Source organism: Lissotriton helveticus, chromosome 10, assembly GCF_964261635.1.
Source record: "Lissotriton helveticus chromosome 10, aLisHel1.1, whole genome shotgun sequence".
In the NCBI taxonomy this organism is placed as follows: Eukaryota; Metazoa; Chordata; class Amphibia; order Caudata; family Salamandridae; genus Lissotriton; species Lissotriton helveticus.
In genome coordinates, this window is record NC_136071.1 from 1186430346 (window position 1) to 1186449234 (window position 18889).

The following is an 18889-nucleotide window of genomic DNA, read 5'->3' on the forward strand; positions in this document are numbered from 1 at the left end:
ATCGCAAGCGGTCGCGAGCATACACGACCACTCGCAATGAGAAACCTGACCTCCACATGTTGAGAATCTTGCCGGGACGTTTATTTTCCACACTTGCGATCGGCAACTTGATGTTGCTGATCGCGAACGAGGAAAAAGCCTAGCCAGGATGTCATTTTGCTTGCTCGAGGTTGCCAACTTGACATTGAGGACCGCGAGCAAGCAAAAAAAGACCGCTGCACTGTGCTACATGCAGTTCACGTAGCGCAAAGTTGCGCAAGCTTCGCAAACTACGCAAGCGTAGCGTACTGCTTTGCCCAGGGTTACCCAAGATATGGTTAAAGAGTTCCCTGGTATACTTGAAAATGTCGCCCGCTTCCTCATTAGTCTGCACCCCTCGGATCCTGATATTGTGGCAGCAGGAGCGATTCTCCAAGTCTTCGCGGTGCGACTGTAAGTCCACCTGCTGATCGTGAATTCAAATGACTTCTTGTTGAAGAGTCAACAACTCCGCATCTCTCCCATCACTTTTGTCCTCCAGATCAGCGACCCTCTGGTCTATGCTGTCCATGTCTCTTCTGACATTTTTGATTTCGGGCATGAGGTCCCATTTGAGTGTTTGCAGGTCCTCTCGTAGTGACATGAACAAGGACTCCAGGAAGGCCTTCGTTATTGGCTCCCCACCTTCACCACTCATTTGTGCTGGTAATTTGTTGTTTGCATGTGTATCGCCCGTTTGGTTTTCACCTTTGCCCTTTGTGAATAAGTCCTTTAGGGTTTTTTATCTCCGCCCTCGGGAGGAGGGCTATTGTGTCCCAATAGGTGACTGGAGCTGGCTCTGGTGGGCCCTGTATGAGTCTATGTGGGGTGTAATGCAGTTGCACTGCTCCCTGATGTCTTCTCACGAACCCCTCTCCGGGGCACTGCGTGTTGATCTGGCTTCACCCAGCCCCGGCTGCGTCTCGTGGTCCCTAGGCAGACCCTATGTCTGTTGGCCGTCGATGTGATCTGTCTGGTCAGCTAAAGCGAGACTCTGGGAGGTCTCATCTCATACCAGGGTGTAATCCTGCTTGCGCCGCTCCCCAGCTGACGTGTCACTTTCCCCTTCGGCTTGCCTGGTGTCTAATCCCCCCTCCAGCATTGGGCCCACGCCACGCGGAAGGCTCTAGGGGGGGGCACAGTGTCTCAGGCAGCATGTGTAGGCCTCGACTGGTGCGTCCCGGGGCCAACCAGGTCTTCTGCGTCAATCTTCTGTACAACCCCAGTGGGTTTGGCAGTTTCCGTTGGCGGCAGCACTCAAATCACCTCCCTGCGCCCGACGTAGCTTGCAGTCACACTCCTTGTGGGCCTGGCACCCTCCGCTGTACCCCCAAATTGCTTCTATGTGCCAGGCTCCATTTGGTTCGCCGTGGCCGGTCTGCTGCAGGGTCTCCCCCAGGCATGGCTGTTGCAATCCCCAGGCCGTAACTCAGTTGCATTCAGACGTCAAGCACAATTCAGCTGCATCCCGGGCCTCCAGGTGTCATCCGCCGCCCCTCTCCTCTCACACCCCGTGTGGATTGCACACTGCGACTTTCCCCCTGGGTCGGTCACTTGCCTTATTCGTGGTGGGGTGGATGAATCTCCGGAGGCCCGCTGTACCGCTGGTTGGCTTCAGGACCGCCAAACTGTCACTGGACCTTGTCGCAAAATGGCGGGCATTCCACTGCTCAACTGCTGGCTTTACCTCAACGGGAGCCTGCTAGCCCTCCTCACAGCATGATGTGAGTTCAGGTCACTCGTTGCTCTCGGGGCACCGTCGTGCCGGCAGCCCGGTCTGCTGCTCCCTCTGCTTCGGTCTCGTCAGGAGAGCCGGACCGCTCTCGGGCCTCGCTTTCCCAGCCGCTGCCGCACCAGTGCGAGGACGCCCTCAAGATAGGCTGCACCCCATCAGGGTCATTCCCGGCAACACGGCTGTTTGTAACGCTGTGAACTGGAACTTCGGCGACTGCTCACCACCGCGACAGCCTCTGCATCGACCGCAACAGTTAGGAACTCATTAACGAGGATCCATCTGGGCAGGAGTGATAGAGCAGCACGTCCTATCAAGCCGCCATCTTGGCCATGCCCTCAATTGAATTTTTAGATAGATTAATGTATGAATGTCAACATGATATTAAGATTTGTAAAAAAGGAGCATTCTTCTGACTGTCACATCATTGCGGCTTTCTGTAATATTACCTCTGCAATCTTAAAAATTAAGAATAAAAAGATAGTTTCTAAAAATGTCAGTTGGTTTGATTGCCAATGCACTAAGGCCAATCAAGCACTTTAAATGCCCTAATGGTTAGGCCGAGAGATAGTGAACTTATAAAAACACAAAGGATGATATATAAACAGACGTTCACTAGAAGGAAAAGGGAAATAGAAGATCAGGCATGGGAAAAAATAACCCAAGCAGCTAGTACAAGGGATGCTCCCCTATTCTTGAAAACAATCTATCACCCCTATTTTAAAGACTATTCCGCAGTAAAAATTGAGAGCTTTATCCAGCCCCAGGAATGGATAAAGTATTGTGGACAGGTTTTTAACCCAGATAATGACATTTTTGTACCGTCAGATAATAGAGATTTTAATGAAATCTCAGTACCATCAGATAATGAAGATTTTATTACCTTGGATCCCCTAATTGTGCACCTATTACTCTGGATGAGGTCACAGTGGCCCTAGACAGATATGTAAATGGGAAGGCACCCGGACCCAATGGGGGCCCCAGTAGACATTTTGAAGATGGATATGGGTTTATGGGCCCCAATTTTACAAAGAGTGTGTAATGTTGTAGCAGGTGATCTGGTGCCGAGAACTTGGACAGAAAGTATCTTAGTCCCGATTTATTAAGAAGGGCGATAGAAGTGACCCTAAATGCTATCACCCCATTTCCCTTCTCATCACAACATCTAAATTGATCGGTAGAATCCTTTTGGAGAGATTGGAAATCTGGGCAACTGAAAACTCAATCCTTACAGAAACACAGTATGGATTCAGAAGGGAGATAGGGACTGTTGAGCAGTGCATTAACCTCCACTTAATAATCAGTGAATATAAAGTTGTAAAAAAGGGCCATCTACATCTGTGTTTTGTCGACCTCATGAGTGCTTTCGACCTAGTGAATCATTTGAAATTATGCTCCAAGTGATATTGTTGCATACCTGTCACAAATATATAAATGATTAAACACAAGAGTTCGATAGGGGACAGAAGGAGAGTGTACCACCAGTTTCAGAGTAACACGAGGAATACGGCAGGGACATGTTCTTGCACCACTCCTGCTTTCTTTATATATAAATGGAGTCGACGAAGGTTTGCAAAAGTTAAATGCTGATGTCCCTAGAGTTGGTAGGCGTGCCGTACCCACCTTGCTTTATGCGGAAGATGCAGTCCTTTTATCCACAACCGCTAATGGGCTCTAGTGCCTAATTGAGAAGTTTGCAGAATATTTGCAGGAAAAAGATTTGGTACTTAATTTGCAAAAAACATTTACAATGATGTGTGGAAAAGGGAAGCCAAAGACTGAGGTCCAACATGTAAACAGGGTCCCTATCGCAGAAACACATTCATTTTCATATTTAGGACTGTTATTCACAGCAAACGGTCATTGGGGACCCCATAGTGATTACTGTAAATTAAAATTTACACGGACTACAGAGGCAATTTTTTGATTCTCAAAAAAATGGGGAATAAACCAATTAGGGACATTTTGACCCTTTATAGGAGCAAGTGTATTACTGGAACTTGTTATGGTGCTACGCTCTGGGGTGCGGCTAACCATGCTTCCTTCCAGACACAAGAGAACATCTTCTTAAAAAGATTGTTAGCCGTTCCCAACTCGACCCCTATATATAGCGTTCACAAAGAGCGTGCTGCCTTTTATATCAATGATTTTATCAGTGTAGCAGGTCTCACTGTCCGGTATGGGATATGGAGTAAGGAGGGAACCAAATTTACCCAGGAAATCATTAAGGATTGCCTCACCCTTGAACATGGTAAAATATTTCCCTGGTTAATGTATATTTGTAATCTTTTAAAAGAATGCGCAGAGAACATCGCTTTTAATAATCCTTCACAAATTCATAATTATAGTAAAAAGGAACTAAAAACTGGGCTCATAGAATCAAGTGAATGGCTAAGGGAAGTTAAGGCAAACTCAAAGCAGCTGACTAGGGCATACTGCGATTGGCCCATTGGACCAGGAACACAACAATATCTGCTCCAGGTCTTGAACATAAAACTTAGATTTTATCTTACAAGGTTAAGAATGGGGATCGTCTATTTTTTAATAGCTTTCCCAACCGTGGGTGAATGGAAATAAAATCCCCCAAAGTGCCCCTGTGATTGAAGATATGACCAGACAATTTTGCATTTTATCTTATTTTGTGATTTTTTGTGAGATATTAGGAAGAACATTTTACGTCCATTATTTTTAAAGGAAAGATTGTTCACACATAATACTGCTTTTGATTTTATCTGTAATTTAGAAACCGATAGAGTTTGTAATGTGGTGGCGGTTTACATTCAGATGGCAATTAGAATGAGAAAATATAACTCACATCTCGAGGCCCTAGTTTATCAAGGAGACAGGACACATATCGACTAATGATGTCCAGGGTTGTAGTTTGATGCTGTGTATCATATATTATGCATGTGGCACTTTATGTACAAATTATCTCTTGCATTCACTTTTATTGTATCACGCCTATTGCGTTTATTCATGTATAGAATAATTTTTAACTCTGTGTGTGTCTAAATGTACCGATCGTGATGAAATGTGAAGATGTTTATTATTATTTTTAGGATGCTTTTATGGTTGTACTATTTTTAACCGAATAAAGCTGGATTTAATTTGATTTGATTTGAGAGCTACAGTGAGAGGCGCTGTTCTCTACCCTGCGCCGAAAACTACTCGCCTATTTTTCAGTACTGGACCTGGGTCACTGGGCCACTAGTCCTGCTGCAGGTTGATTCCTCTGGAATGCTCATCGACCAGGCAAGTGGGGCTCACCAGGGGTGCCGCAAGCAGCAACCGGTCCTAGCTGGGTGGCTTCCATGGACCCCCTGGGGCACCTTCTCCGCAGCCACCAACTACGGCAGCTGGACTTGCCTGACAAAATGGCCCAAGATGATCCGGGACTGCTGTGAGTAAAGATCCTACTACAGACTCAAATGTGGCTCTCAGCGTGACTCGCAGGAAGCAGTAAGCCTTCACTCTCAAGCCGGGATAAACAAATAAAATCAGAAATAAAATCCGGGGTTCTGGTCTGATCTAGGGGACTCCGGCCCAGGTACGCCACTCTGGACTCCGACGTGTTTCTCAGGGTGGAGCTCGCACAGCTCGTACAGCTCACATCTCAAGTGTCCACTTTGATTCCACAACATTATCACAACTCCCTGAACATCACAGACAAGGTCTTTTTTCGTACTATGTACAAATGTCATCACTATCTTTATCCACAGGACGACAGGGCTAGCTACATGTCCACAACATCGCTCATCTATACGCACATCGCAAGGTTGCTTTCTATTATAAAAGATGAGTATCCATATAGATTAGCAGAGGAGGCACTTACCCAGGCACCGACGTCCTTGCATGCAAAGAAATCACCATGCAGCAGTTTGACATCTCATGAGGGGTGTCCGAATCAGGATCGAGATGGGGTCTTTCATTCTATCTTAACAGGTAATAGGGTTGGTTTTTCTCTTGCGGGGGATTCTTGGCTTTACATCTACAAACACTCTAGGTACACTTAAAGTAGGGTTTGCTTAGTAGGAGAATGCTTGATTACTGCCTTGTGTTATATGCCTGCATATCTACATTGTTTTAGCACTATGGTAGACCTATGTCTACTATTTACGCTTTTGGTGCATGTAATCACATTTATCTGCTTCTGCCTTCTAATCATTGCAGCACATGTATTTTATGCAAGAATAACTGTTCAATAAATACTATTGAAAACGCTCAATCATATATTTCTCTGAGAATAGAAGACCACAAGTGACTGACCGAAAGGTTCTGTACTGTTTCCATGATCCCTGAGTGGTCAGGGTTGTCATGTTCAGTGGTTGCCAGAAACCATATACTGCGGGGTTGTCCAGCATCAGTCTAGACTTCTGCACTATGGAACCAACAAAAAAAAGGCTGTGCCATCTTGCACAGCCTCTGCTGCACGTGGTGGTTAGCAAGGGACAGAGACTGTGCCTGCCATGTCCTGCTGAAGAAGAAGTTGTTTCTAGAGCCCAGTCAAAGCCAAGAGACTGTAAGGGCCAGATGACTGGCCTCCTGTTCACAGCACAGGGAAACAACAGCCGAAGATGTCTGGGACAAGTTGATAGCCCAAAGTCTTCAACCCACCGCCAACCACCGCTGTGCAGCACCGGGGACAAGGACCCAATGCACAAAGTTGCACTTGAATTTGCTGAGCCCAGGGGTATCATCAGAGTGTAGCTCGGACCGCCAGAACATGATTTATGAACCCGGGAAGGATTGACCTGTGACCGTGATACTGGGAACCAGTAGCCCAGTGGTGACTGAACGTCTTCCAGCAGCAAAAGAATTTCGAGGGACGTCAACCCTGTGACCAGGACTATCTCACTCCCTATGTGGACTGAGGAATAGTCACAGCAAGACCCTCACTGACCACATCACACCCACAGACTCCTTGGAGCATCTTCAGCATCCTTCATATCAGAACCACTTCCATAGGAAATCCCTGCAAAATATAAAAGTGTCTGGAACTGACTAAAGACTGATCCACCTGCTGAGGTAACTGTTTCTGAGGACTGTGTTTGTCCCTTTTACTGGATCACCATTGGTGTTGGTCATTTAAAGTGGCTCTAAGTGACTGCATTACTTCAAGTACTGAAAACGTTTCTTAAAGATAAATTTGGTGAATTTGCCAATGTTTGTTTGTGGTTAAGTGAAACGCTCTGATTTACAATACTAATATACCTTTTAAAATCCATATTAAAAATAGATAAAATACTGCCTTTGTTTATAAACTGGTGTCAGATTTTTTAGTGTGTTGTTGATTCCTTCCATTATTCTGGTGCTGTTTAAATGTTTTACGCTTGTTACTTGGTGCAAGCTTTGCTGCTGAGAGCCACAGCTCCCCCAGGGTTGAGCTGACGGTTTGACAAAAGAAACCTAAGGTTCTTAAAGGGGTTGGTAAGTGTATTACATGGTGATGTCGCACAACCACACCATATAATACACATTGTTGCCACACAATTCTTAATGGGTAGAATGTAAAGAATTTGACAGCACACATTGCTAGACTCACCACAACATTGTTGCATACAGTTTTGATGTTAAACACACACCAGGAAGTGGTAATGGTAGCGGTGATTTTCTTTAAGTATGGGTGAAATTTGCGAATTCCCTATCCGCAAAATCAGCGAATTTGTGCGAATTTGCGGATTTTTTAATTTTTCCGTATTCGCAGGGCACTTTGCGTGTTTGCGGGGTATTTTCCAGCGCGCCGACCGCGAAGTGTTCGCATTGCGTATTTCCATTTCTGGGCGCTAGTTGCATGCTCATGTTGTGCATTTCCTACGTGCGGGCCGCAATTACGTGTTCGTGTCCGTTTTCACGTGTTCGAGGGGGAAATATTGCACCAACTTACCCACGTGCTCGCAATGGGTGCGGCCATCTTGTTTTTCATTCATTGCTATGGTTCTGGGCATGCTTTTTCAATCCTCCTTTAATCTTTGCAATCCTTTGTTTCTTTGAACTTTGTTTTAATTTTTTTACTCATTATCTATCTCTTTATTTTTCTACATCTATATTTTGTGTTTTTTTCTACTTTTGGTTACTTTAAAACTACATTTTTTAACTCTTTTCTTTTATTTACTTTTTCCCTATTTTTTCTTTCCTATTTTATTTTCCTTTCCTGTCCAGTACCATGGCAAAGGGAGCTGGGAAGAACATGAAGGGGAAGGGTCCCGCACCCCGTACCCGGCTCCCTTGCGGGCGCTTAAGGGGGGAGGAAGTACTCACCTGGGAGATCTTCAGCGCAGTGGAGGTGGCCGCACTGGTTGTCTTTGTCCAGCGCCACCTCCCCAAGACAGTTGCAGCAGGCGGCAGGCCCGGTACTGGGTATGGGCTCCGGGAGCATCGCCAGCTATGGGGGAAGGTGTGCCGGGCCATGTATCGGGAGTCTGGGGTCCGGCGGACCTACCACCAGGTGACGCACCGGTGGTCCGACATCCTGGACCTGGAGCAAGACCTGCTCGACCTGCTTGGAGTCGAGATCCCGGCCTTGGTGAGTAGTAGTAGCTAGTATTTTATCACTACCTTGTTTTCTCCTGCTGTGTTATAATATTGCAATATTTGTTTTTTTCCGAAGAGCAAGCATGCTGCAGATTACATTGCAGGTAAATTATGTTTCAAAAGGTTCTGTGATTGCAGGAGCTCGCCTGCTCACTGGCAGTGCTACTACGCTTACTTGTTTTCAATGTTGTGCTCATTTGGCCTGAGTGTAAAGTATAAGTGCACTTTACAGGACTGTGTAATGCTAGACACTAGAGATTACATTGCAGGTAAATTATGTTTCAAAAGCTTCTGTGATTGCACTGCAGGTGCTCGCCTGCTCACTGGCAGTGCTACTATGCTTACTTGTTTTCAATTGTGTGCTCATTGTATAGGCATTTATATAGCGCACTACTTACCCGTAGGGTCCCAAGGCGCTTCGACCGCTGCGAAACCCTTCCTGGCTTCCCTGAGAGATGGTCCCTTAATGGGTATCTCCAGGGTGAGACCAGGCATCCCCGGCGGTCTGGTGGGGCCGTTAGTGAAGATGAGGCAAGCTAATGCCCAGAGTTGCCGAGTGTGATCACTGATCAGAGTGGGCACCGAGGCGAGAGAATTATCGAGTCTGCTGACCCTGGTCCAGAAACCTGCCGCGCCGGGAATCGAACCCTGGTCCCGGGCCGCCCTCTGCTCTCGGGTCTGCCGCCTCTAACCAGTGAGCCACACTACTTCACCCTCATTTGGCCTGAGTGATTATATATCAGTGTACTTTACAGAAATGCGTAATGCTAGACACTAGAGACTCAAGTCAAGTCCTTCCTTGTACTTCTGCCACTAAGAAGAGATAGTGGTGGTGGATTGATAGTTGGAGTATATTATGACTGGTTATTTAGTAGGAAATTTTTTAGTGGTCTGCAATCATGGCGGACTATGTCTGTCACTTCGCGTGCTGCTGAGTGCTGCCTGCCAGTCCTAGTAGAACCTTTTTGTAGTTTGTTTAGGGAGAGTTACATAACTTTCCATGTAGATGGTCCATGAATCCAGCAATACTAATATCCTAGTAAACCACAGCAGATAGGTCAATAAATTTAGTGCAATTGTTGTCTATTTCCCCGAAATAATGTGTTATGCTTTTTTTTTTTTAAATGTTTGATTTGGTTGACAACAACCATCCATGTTTGTGTCTTTCTTTCATGTAGATCAGAGCAGGAACAACAGGAAGGCCTGGATAGGTCCGCCGAGGGCTCCTCTGCTGGCCCTTGTAAGTTTTCCTGTTAATATTATTAATTATACTTCCCTATCTTTTCCAGCACCTATTTATTCCAAACGTTCCTCATAATTCTATGTTTTCCTAAATCGTCTTCGATCTTCTTGTAGACTGTCTCTAAATTCTTATCCTGCCTCTGCTATGACTCTCTGTGCTACTACTAGATTATTATTAGTCTGTCTGTGTAGCTAGCTAAGCTTGCACAGTTGGAAAAAGGTATACTGTTGAACAAAACTCCTATTCAGCAATAGCTCTAGGCACTGAGTGCAGTCATCTGGGTTGTCCATAATGTCTATTGAAGTCTTCTAAATGTTTATGCTTTGACAATTCCCAACAATAAAATGTCAATGGCCACCAAGAATAAGATACTAGTTTACTTTTTGATTGGATAGGAGGACATACTACTACTGTTGCAGGGACTATTCTGCACATACAGAACTATGGACAAGAAATAGGGCATTGGTTATAAATTATAATAGGCGCAGGTAGACTTTCCACATACCTCAGTCATAACAGAAGTTGAAGCCCCAATCTCCTTACTGACTAGCTAGTGTGTCAGAGAGTCATTATTTAGCTCCTGAATGCAGCGATGATCCCCAATGACAACCCAGAACATAAGACTATGGAGTCAGAGTCCCGACCTCTCAGAGTCACAGACTCAAGCTCACTCATGACCAAAAACCACAGAGTCTATGTAAGTTTTAAAGCTTTATTAAAATTAAATCAACTAGCTCTGTGTGTACTCTGTAAAAATTTAAATTGTGCATTATATACAAACATTTATTAAAATCAATGTCATATAACAAACGGTGAAAGCAAGGTCCAGTGCACACAACGAGTGTGTGTGATATGATTGATCACAGACAAATGACAAGGATGGAGTCGCACAAACGTGTTCTTTTTGTGTCGTATATTTGTAGGGTGGGTGGTTGGAACAAGAAAACCAGCCAACACGTGTTTCGTCAAGAAGGGTGTTAACCTGTGACTCTTCAGGGCTGTAAACGGGCTGGGTAAAAGTGGAGTCGGGGGACCGGTGATAATTCCAACCCGGTCCTAGTCGGGTTTGACACACAAACATACGGGCACCCAGCGGTGCGTTGTGTGTGGTAATCTTGCAAAGTGAAATGCTGCGCTGACGGTGGGTAATGCCGTATGTAGCCACAGGAGTTTAAGCTTAGTAGACTGGGAACCGTATTATCGGGGTGGTGGTTTTCGCCGGATGCGGGGAAGACCTGTATAACAAACGGTGAACGACTAAAAAATGGCTGATTTCACACATTAATTGTGGGAGAGCCCTCACCTGGTTGGAACTTAAAGTCTTGGTGGGTGTGAATCATTGACAACTCCAACTAAGTAACAAATGATGATGATCTTTCTCTTGTTCGTAGATGGGAAGCTTTTGTCTGTTATAAGAAAAATGGTGCATATTAAAAAGCAAGCATTCATCAGTTGTGTCAAAAAGTGTAGCATCACATGTTATGGCTAAGCATAAATAAAAAACACCCTTTCCTGATGAAAGGGAGATTTTTAGTTTAGACTAGAGAGTCACAAATTATTACATTTGTTTATGTAGTACTAGTAACTTTTTTTCATTCCTAGACAAAATAGGGATCTAAAAATATTAAATGTTTTTTCTAGGCATAACACCATCGGCCAACCACGAGAGCCGGGGCCAGCGTGGAGGTGGGCACTCCAGGGTCTTATGCGCTGCCACAGCCAGCAGGAACTGCTGTGGGGGATGTCACAGTAGTGGCGGGCAGAGGTAAGCTATTATATTCCTTACTTATTGAGATTGCAGAGTGGGCTCTCTGCAGGGGTGTATATGTTGTACAGTACAAGTAAACTTTTCTGTTCAGAAGACTTACAAATTTAGAACTAAGTTTTTGTCAACCAGGTAGAAGACAGTCACCCTTGACTTCTCATTAGCAATAGCGGCGGGAGTTGACAAGTAACCAATGGCCTCCTCTAAATTTGACTTCAACTCAGCTGTGAAAGTTTTATCGATAAGCCAAGTCAGATCAGAGATAAACTTGATGGATGGGATGAACGAAAAGGGAAAGAAGGGTGTAAGGAAGGACGAGTGAGTGAAAATTAATGACAGGCAAAGAATGATACTTGTTTTTGAATGCTGCCCGAGGTGGCTGGGAATCTGATGCATGGCCGGTTGAAGGCTGAAGCAAGGATGGGTGGAAGGAGAAAGAAAAGAGGACTGCTTGGGTGGGTGAAACAGAAACTGTATGTGTGCGCAATATATCCTTTGGTTCAAATTCAAATGCAAATCAAGCAGGGATGCATGGCTGGAGTTTTACAAAATAAAATAAAAAGGTGGTTTTTCGGTGAGAAAAAGTAAGGTTTGTCCAGTTGAGAGTCAGACATTAAGAAGAATGATTGACATTTACTTTGAATGGATGGATGCCTGCCTGCCTGGATGGTATCTTCCTCATAGTTAGCATAGGTGTATGAAGACAGAGTATACGGTCACTGGATGAAGAGTGTTACTTTGAAGAGCACGTAAAACCGCACGGTGATCACTCACTCACTACCTCTGTTAATAATTTTTTTACAACTATGTCATTCATGTGTGGCCCATCGGTGTTCATTCAATCAAAAACAAAGCACCTAAATGTCATCCCATATGTAAGCAAATATCCTGTGAAGGGATAGATGATCATAATATTTATCTTCTTCATTTTCCTTTTGTAGTAGTCAGGGGCAGGGCAGGGTGAAAGTTAAATTAACTAAGCAGTAGCCCTTGTAACAGAATATGGCCAGTGCCACCCGTAATAGAAAAGTAAGAGCTTCACCACCTGCATGTACTGGACTGGAAACAGTAACGCAAGTCTGTGTTATCACTCATCATGGCTTGCATCTGTTTTTTTCGGGTGCAAGTTGACTGCGCTGGCATTATGCCGGGTTCCACAAGTTTATGTACCAATTTTGCTAAACAAGAGAGAAGAAGACTGGTGTACTGTCTGAGTCTAATGTAGTAGTGAGTCCATAAAGTGCTAGTAGAATTCCTGAAATTCCCACTAATGTAATGTTAGAGCAGAGGGCGACGAAGTGGGAGGTTAGATAGATACTTGCCACAAATGTTATGTACTGTGCTTGCAAGTTGCTAGTGCTACTGTGTCACAACTTTCTGCTGAATTATTTTGTGTTAATCTTAAAGAGCATTGGTTACAGTATGTTTTTCTTTCTTCATATAGATAATCCTCCTAAAAAACTAACAAGGAAGGAGTTGGCTAGATGGGCCCGGCAACGGAAGTTGGAGGCAATTGTCGCCAAATATCGGAGGCCGGTGGCCCAGGAGGAGGAGGACACGCAGTTGCAGTCGACAACATCCAAGACAGCTGCATCCTCCTCCGCTGACCCTGGGTCATACAGTCAGCGCAAGCCTTCAGTGGTACGGAGCCGTGGTCTGGCAGCCACCCGCTGCCGCCGAGCAACAAAAACATCAGCTGCCGACCACAGTACCTGCAAGTGCAAGGCTCTTGTGCACTGCTTGACCCTCAGAGTGTCCAACCTTGAGCAGGAGGTAGCGAGACTGAAAGCCCTGTTCAAGGACCTCCGGAGAGAGCAGCGTGACCACCTGGCCAAAGGATACCGCCGGCTGAATTAGAGGAGAGACTGTCCCTTGCCCCTTTTTTAAAGACTTTTGGGGGGTGGGAATTGGGCGTTGGAGGTTTTGCACTTTTGTGGGACTCATTTCATGGACATTGGTTGGGGTTAGGGAGGGGGGTGGGTCGGGTCATCTTGTGGGATAGTTTATTTTTGAAGGGTTCAAATAATTATTTATTTCAACATAAACATAGCATCCACGTTTTTTTACTGTTTTGTGGGAGAGTCAGGGGTGGGTTAACTCACTGTACATTTGTTTTCCTGAAACTTAACTGGCTGGTTGATTCAAATTGTCTAATCGCCCAAATTTGTACAAAAGTGCCACTGACAGAGTTAGTGAATTCAATTGTACTACTACTTTACTAGTACTACCGTCAGTCTCTCCTCTCATCCTACTCCATTATTCTTCCTCCCCCAAAATGGTTATCTTACCTGTGATTCATGTTTGAGAATAGGGCTAGGCACAGGGCTGGCTGCATGGCAAATGGTGATGAAGGTTGGCTATGGAATCCTGGACGGATGAAATGTCATCGTTGTGGTGGTAGTGGTAGTGGTACAAACTGGCAGTAGCAGCATATGAAAATAAAGGAAATGAAACATTGAGTGGCCTGAGCGTAGCATTAGAACAGTATGATAGATAGTACAGTACACAAGAACAGTGCCATAAATTGTAGCCTAAGCAATGCTAAAGTACTCAAAATATAAGTACTAGTTGCGTGGTGTATGGCTACAACAAGAAATAGTACTGAAGGTGAAGGACACAGCAGCGTAAGCATTCGATTCGTCACATGTAGGAGGAGGATGTTGTTGATGATCAATCCACTTGATGGCGCACATGAAATTCTGATTTGATTTGCAAATAATATGGGTGTGTGTCAAGCAGAATAAGAATAAGAATATATTCTCGGATTCCTTCACCAGCCTTGAAATTGATTTTCTGTTGCTTTGTCCTTATCCTCCCCAGCAAGTGTTTGGAATTATTGTTATCATTTAGTCACACCTCAATGAAAACCACACAGCCCGGGGGAAGTTTTGTGGAGAGAGGAAAACAAACACAGCATGGCAAACAACAAATGTAGAAAATCTTTGGATATGAAGATATCCATAAATCTTTTAAGGGACATAAAGGAAGTGCACTACTGCATGCATGACGTTGTTTGCTAAATGGATGGCTAGGTTACTGAAAAGTAGTACTTACTACAACTTACTAACTATGAAGAAACAATTTGACAGTACAGGGCTGCAGTAATTACACAATTTTACTTGCCTATCTGCCCTCAGAGAGAATAAACACTTATTAGTACATTAACTTAGTTTTAAAAATAGCAAAGAAACTTATCAAATAGCTGGAGGGATGAATTTGAAGCAGAGAGCAAACACACAGAGTCACACTCATGGAAGTTCACAACTATAACATTATTTAAAAGATAAGGAGAAGTGAAGAGGATACGGTAACTGTATGTTGTAGTTGTCCTGTTCAATTTGGGAAGTTGCATGCATCCAGCCATTCCTCTTATTCGGGGTACTCCTCCATTCCATCTGACGCTCCTTGGCTCAATCTTGGCGAACAGACACACTGTCGACTGCCTGCCTGGTGGATGTGGAATTGCGGATCGCTAATGGTAAGCCTGAGTTAATCGTTTTTCCCATCGCACAGGGTAAAAGCCGGCCTGTAATTGTTGATGGAAAAAGAGGAAGTGATATTAAAACACCATGGAGAAAAACATATAAGGTACGCTGTGTAGTACAAAAATAACACTTTCAGTTTCAGAGGCGACAGTATTACATACAAGCATCATTTCTAAAGTGCGTACTCTGAGTCTCCTTTTCAAGGATAGTAAATAGCACACAGCAGGCCAGGGCCATGCAGACGGTCAAGGCAGGCACCACTGAGTGAAGCAACCTGATGTAGCATACCTCTTTAACACAGACAGAAAAAGCATATCTAATTGTATGCAGCAAGCCACATAGCCGCAATTTTACATGAACTGCTGTTTGGACTCTGGCATAAAAATACTACACTGGCGCGACCACTCCATACCACAACTTGACAGACATGTAGTTCTGCTGTAGTTGTTGTTGACTGGTTTACCTGTTTGCCACTCACAGATGGCCATAGTTCTTCCGTAAACCGTCGATGATGATCCATCCATCCCAGTGAGTGACTGTAAAGAAAAAAGATATTATGTAACTTTGATCATCAAGACTCATCATCATCATGTATATTGGCAAACTCAATGTTGTTCATGCAGTCTACACACACAGTGAGTCCAAGGACATTTTGCATATTAAAAAATGCAACGTAGTGGCCCCTGCAGTAGAAGTACCATTTGAATTAAACAAGGTAAAAAAAACAGAGTAGACTTGAGTTACATTTAGTGTGTAAAAGATTAAATAATAACAGAAGACATATGAGTCATTTCATGCACAACAAACAAACAGCAATTGCTTTCATCAGAGCCAGACAGCCAGTGCTGTCCACTGCATACCATCTCATTACTCATTACCTGGTCCAGTTTTTGTCCGCATCTAGTTCTTAAAGTGAAGGCCCACAGGGCAGCCTCTCGTGTCAATTTCAGAAGTAATTGTCAGCAGTCAGCATAAAGTCAGTAATTCCAGTCCCACTTCTTTTGAGGGGTCTCGTCTACGAAGCGACAGTTTCTTCATTCTGCGTAATCCAGCCATCTGCCTTGAGGGAAATGGATAGGGGGAGTCTGGAGGAGGAGGATAGAGGAGCATGACTGAGTTGTAAACTTGTGAAGACAGTGGATTTGTTGTGATTAGAGTTTTGTTGTGGTAAAAGTTGCAAAACAAAGAAAGACACACAGGAGTAAAAGTGAATAAGGAGTCAGGACGAAAAAAAAAGGAAGTCAGTTTCAGGCCTAGGTTTCAGGGAAGTAGAGCTCATCCTGAAACTCTGTTAATTGAGACAGGAGTAGGTCAGCTAACAGAGAAGAACTTCTGTCACCTAAGTCGGTGTCCTCTTCTTCCTGCATGGATTCACGTATTTTGAATCTGGTGGTATGAAGTGCTGATTCATCTTGATCATTGTTAACCTCTCCACATTTTTTGGTGAGAGGCGGGTCCTTTTTGAAGTTAAAATGGCACCAGCAGCACTGAAAACACGTTCAGAAGACACGCTTGTGAGTGGGCAAGACAAATAATTTAGAGCCAGCTTGGTGATCAGTGGCCATTGACCCCTTTTCCCATACCAATACAGCAATGGGTTGTGATCAATGAAGACCTCTGTTGGGTCATCCAGATAGGCCTGCACCATCCACTCAAGGTCATCCAGGGGTGCTGAACTTTGCGTACCATCTGAGGCTTTTGCATCAACACTGGAATGAGCAAACCCTTGATGAGTTATCCAATCTGCTTCCGACAATATTATGGCTGGGCCTGGTGCAGGTGAGGATGATACGGTTGCTGGTGTCGGTAACGTCTGTGAGGGAAAGTGACTGCCTTCAGCCAAAGAAGTGGACCTTGCCACCGGATGGCCTGCTGATTCAGTAGTACTTCTGCTGATCCTTCAATTTCCTGCCGCTCTTCTTCGTAACAAGTGGCTGACAGAGCTAGCCAATGTTTGTACTTTGAAACATCTACTTCAGTAAAAGGAATGAATACATTGCTGGCCAGTGCCTTTTTGTACCATGGATCCAGAATAATGGCACAAATGTAATGATGTTCTGTATGTATTTTTTTAAGCCAACTGATATGCGTCTTGCTTGTCACTTTCATCTTTGAACGTTGGGATAGCTTTGCCCAAAGTACAGTCCTCCCTTCTAACTTCACGCGTGAAGCCCTCAAAAGGACAAAGCATGTCTGTCAGGCTTTTAACTAGGTCCCATTCCTCCAACTCTAGCCTCATGTCTTTCATAGAAGAACCCCGAGCAAAGACATACTCATTGACTACCAAGCACTGCTCAGACAGACGCTCAAGCATGTAGAAGGTTGAGTTCCAACATGTTACCACCTCCTGGATGAGACCTCTGACTGGCACTCTACGGTCACGTTGATTGGTCCTCAGCTGCCTCCGGGCCTTAAAATAATGGCTGAAATGTGTGCAGATTTTTCGGCAGGTGGTCAGTAACTTGCTGACTTTCTTTTCTTGAAATCTTGAACAACAATGTGAAATAGCCACCATCATTCATGGCCCTAACTATATTACTGCCATTATCCGTGGAAACATACCCAATCACGTGCTTTCTTGGATGTAGCCATTCAAAGACCTCACTGTTACACTCCTCCAAAATGTTTACTGCAGTACGAGATTTCTCCATGGCAAACATGGCTACTGATGCATGTTTCCGACTAGCTTGAAAAATTGTGGCACTGTCAACACCTGCAGATAACTTGTCTCTAACCCCTGCAAAAGAGACACAGTTTGCAGTGATGCACATGTAATCAAGGGCTTGGCAACTGGTCCACATGTCTGTTGTAAGGTGGATAGTGTGAACAGCACTGTTCTGCAAAGCTGCGCCAATCACCTCCAGCACATCTTGATGTAGTGCTGGAACCGCAACTCTAGCAAAATAGGACCGGCTAGGAACGTTCCATTTAGGGCAGACTGTTGCCACAAATTCTAGAAAACCCACCCCTTCCACGAAAGAAAAAAGGAGAAGGTCCAGCGCTAACATTTTAGCCAGCACTGCATTATAAAGACGTGCCTTTGGGTGGTTGTGTTCAAATGACGCCTCCGACCAAAACATGCTTTTAATGGTGGTCTGGACCGTTTTCATACGTGATGATGATTATCCAGACTTATTCAACCCAGTTAGGCTCATTGATGTACTTTTTCGCATTGGTGTGTCTCCCAGACTCTTAGTGTGCCTCATAGATGTTGTTGGGGTAGAGGGTGTGGGCGCTACCACTGCAGTGCTGCTGCCAGGGCTACTGTGTGTACCAGAAAAAATGTCTTGCGCTTCTTCACCTCCCCCCTGCACGGTCATCAGCCCCTCGTCATCATCATCAGATGCAATATCAATGGATACATTTGGATTTGTTGTACTTTTGGCTTCCCGGATCTTACTTAGGAACGCCTCCCACTGGATAGTGTGGTGTTTTTGGAGAATACCTCTCTGGCCTCCGGTACCTTAGTTGGTATCAAGCTTATCCCGACTAACTACAGTTTTACAAATCTTTGCTAATACTAAAGAAGTCCCAAACTGGGGAGTTGAGATTTCTGGTGGTGGTGGTGGGGGTGCTACTTTCAATGCCAGATGAAGTGGAGGATGGTCGTGGCCGAATTTGACTCTGTTGTGCACTTACAGTTATAGCACCACTACTTAAGGTAATGGAGGTCGAGCTGGATGGAGGTACCTGCCGGCCCTTCTGAAGAGAAAATATGGCAGCTGTAGGTCGTGTTGGTGTAGTAGTTACCTGTGTTTGTGGTGGTACCAGTGCCACACCGCCCACATCCCGCTCAGCAGCAATTCAGGATAGGGTAAAAATGTCTGTCTGCTGTATGCCTGCTGGGGCTGGAGTGACTACTGTGATGACTGCGTTGTCATCGTCAGACTGTTCATCAGCAGGAGAATACACCACTTCTACTGCTTCTTCGTCATCACCCATAAGTGAAAGCCTTGCAGGAACCTTCCTTTTAGGCTTAGCTACCTTTGTCGGCTCATGGCGTGCCTCCCTCTCAGACTGCATTGGTGGGTTCCAATCAAGATCTAGATCATCAGAAGGAAGGGGGCTTGAAGAAGAACTTGTACTAGCCCTCCTTGACCTTTTTCTTGCTGGGG

At 44.8% G+C, this 18889-nt stretch overlaps 1 protein-coding gene across 1 annotated transcript in view; it reads left to right on the forward strand.

Moving 5' to 3' along the window:
- Positions 1-313: 313 nt before the first annotated feature.
- LOC144784202 (vomeronasal type-2 receptor 26-like) overlaps positions 314-18889 on the forward strand; it is a 392249-nt gene continuing 373673 nt past the window's right edge. The window contains exon 1 of the mRNA XM_078662860.1: positions 314-432. Coding sequence (XP_078518986.1) covers positions 314-432 — 119 coding nt within the window. The remainder of the gene's footprint in view (positions 433-18889) is intronic.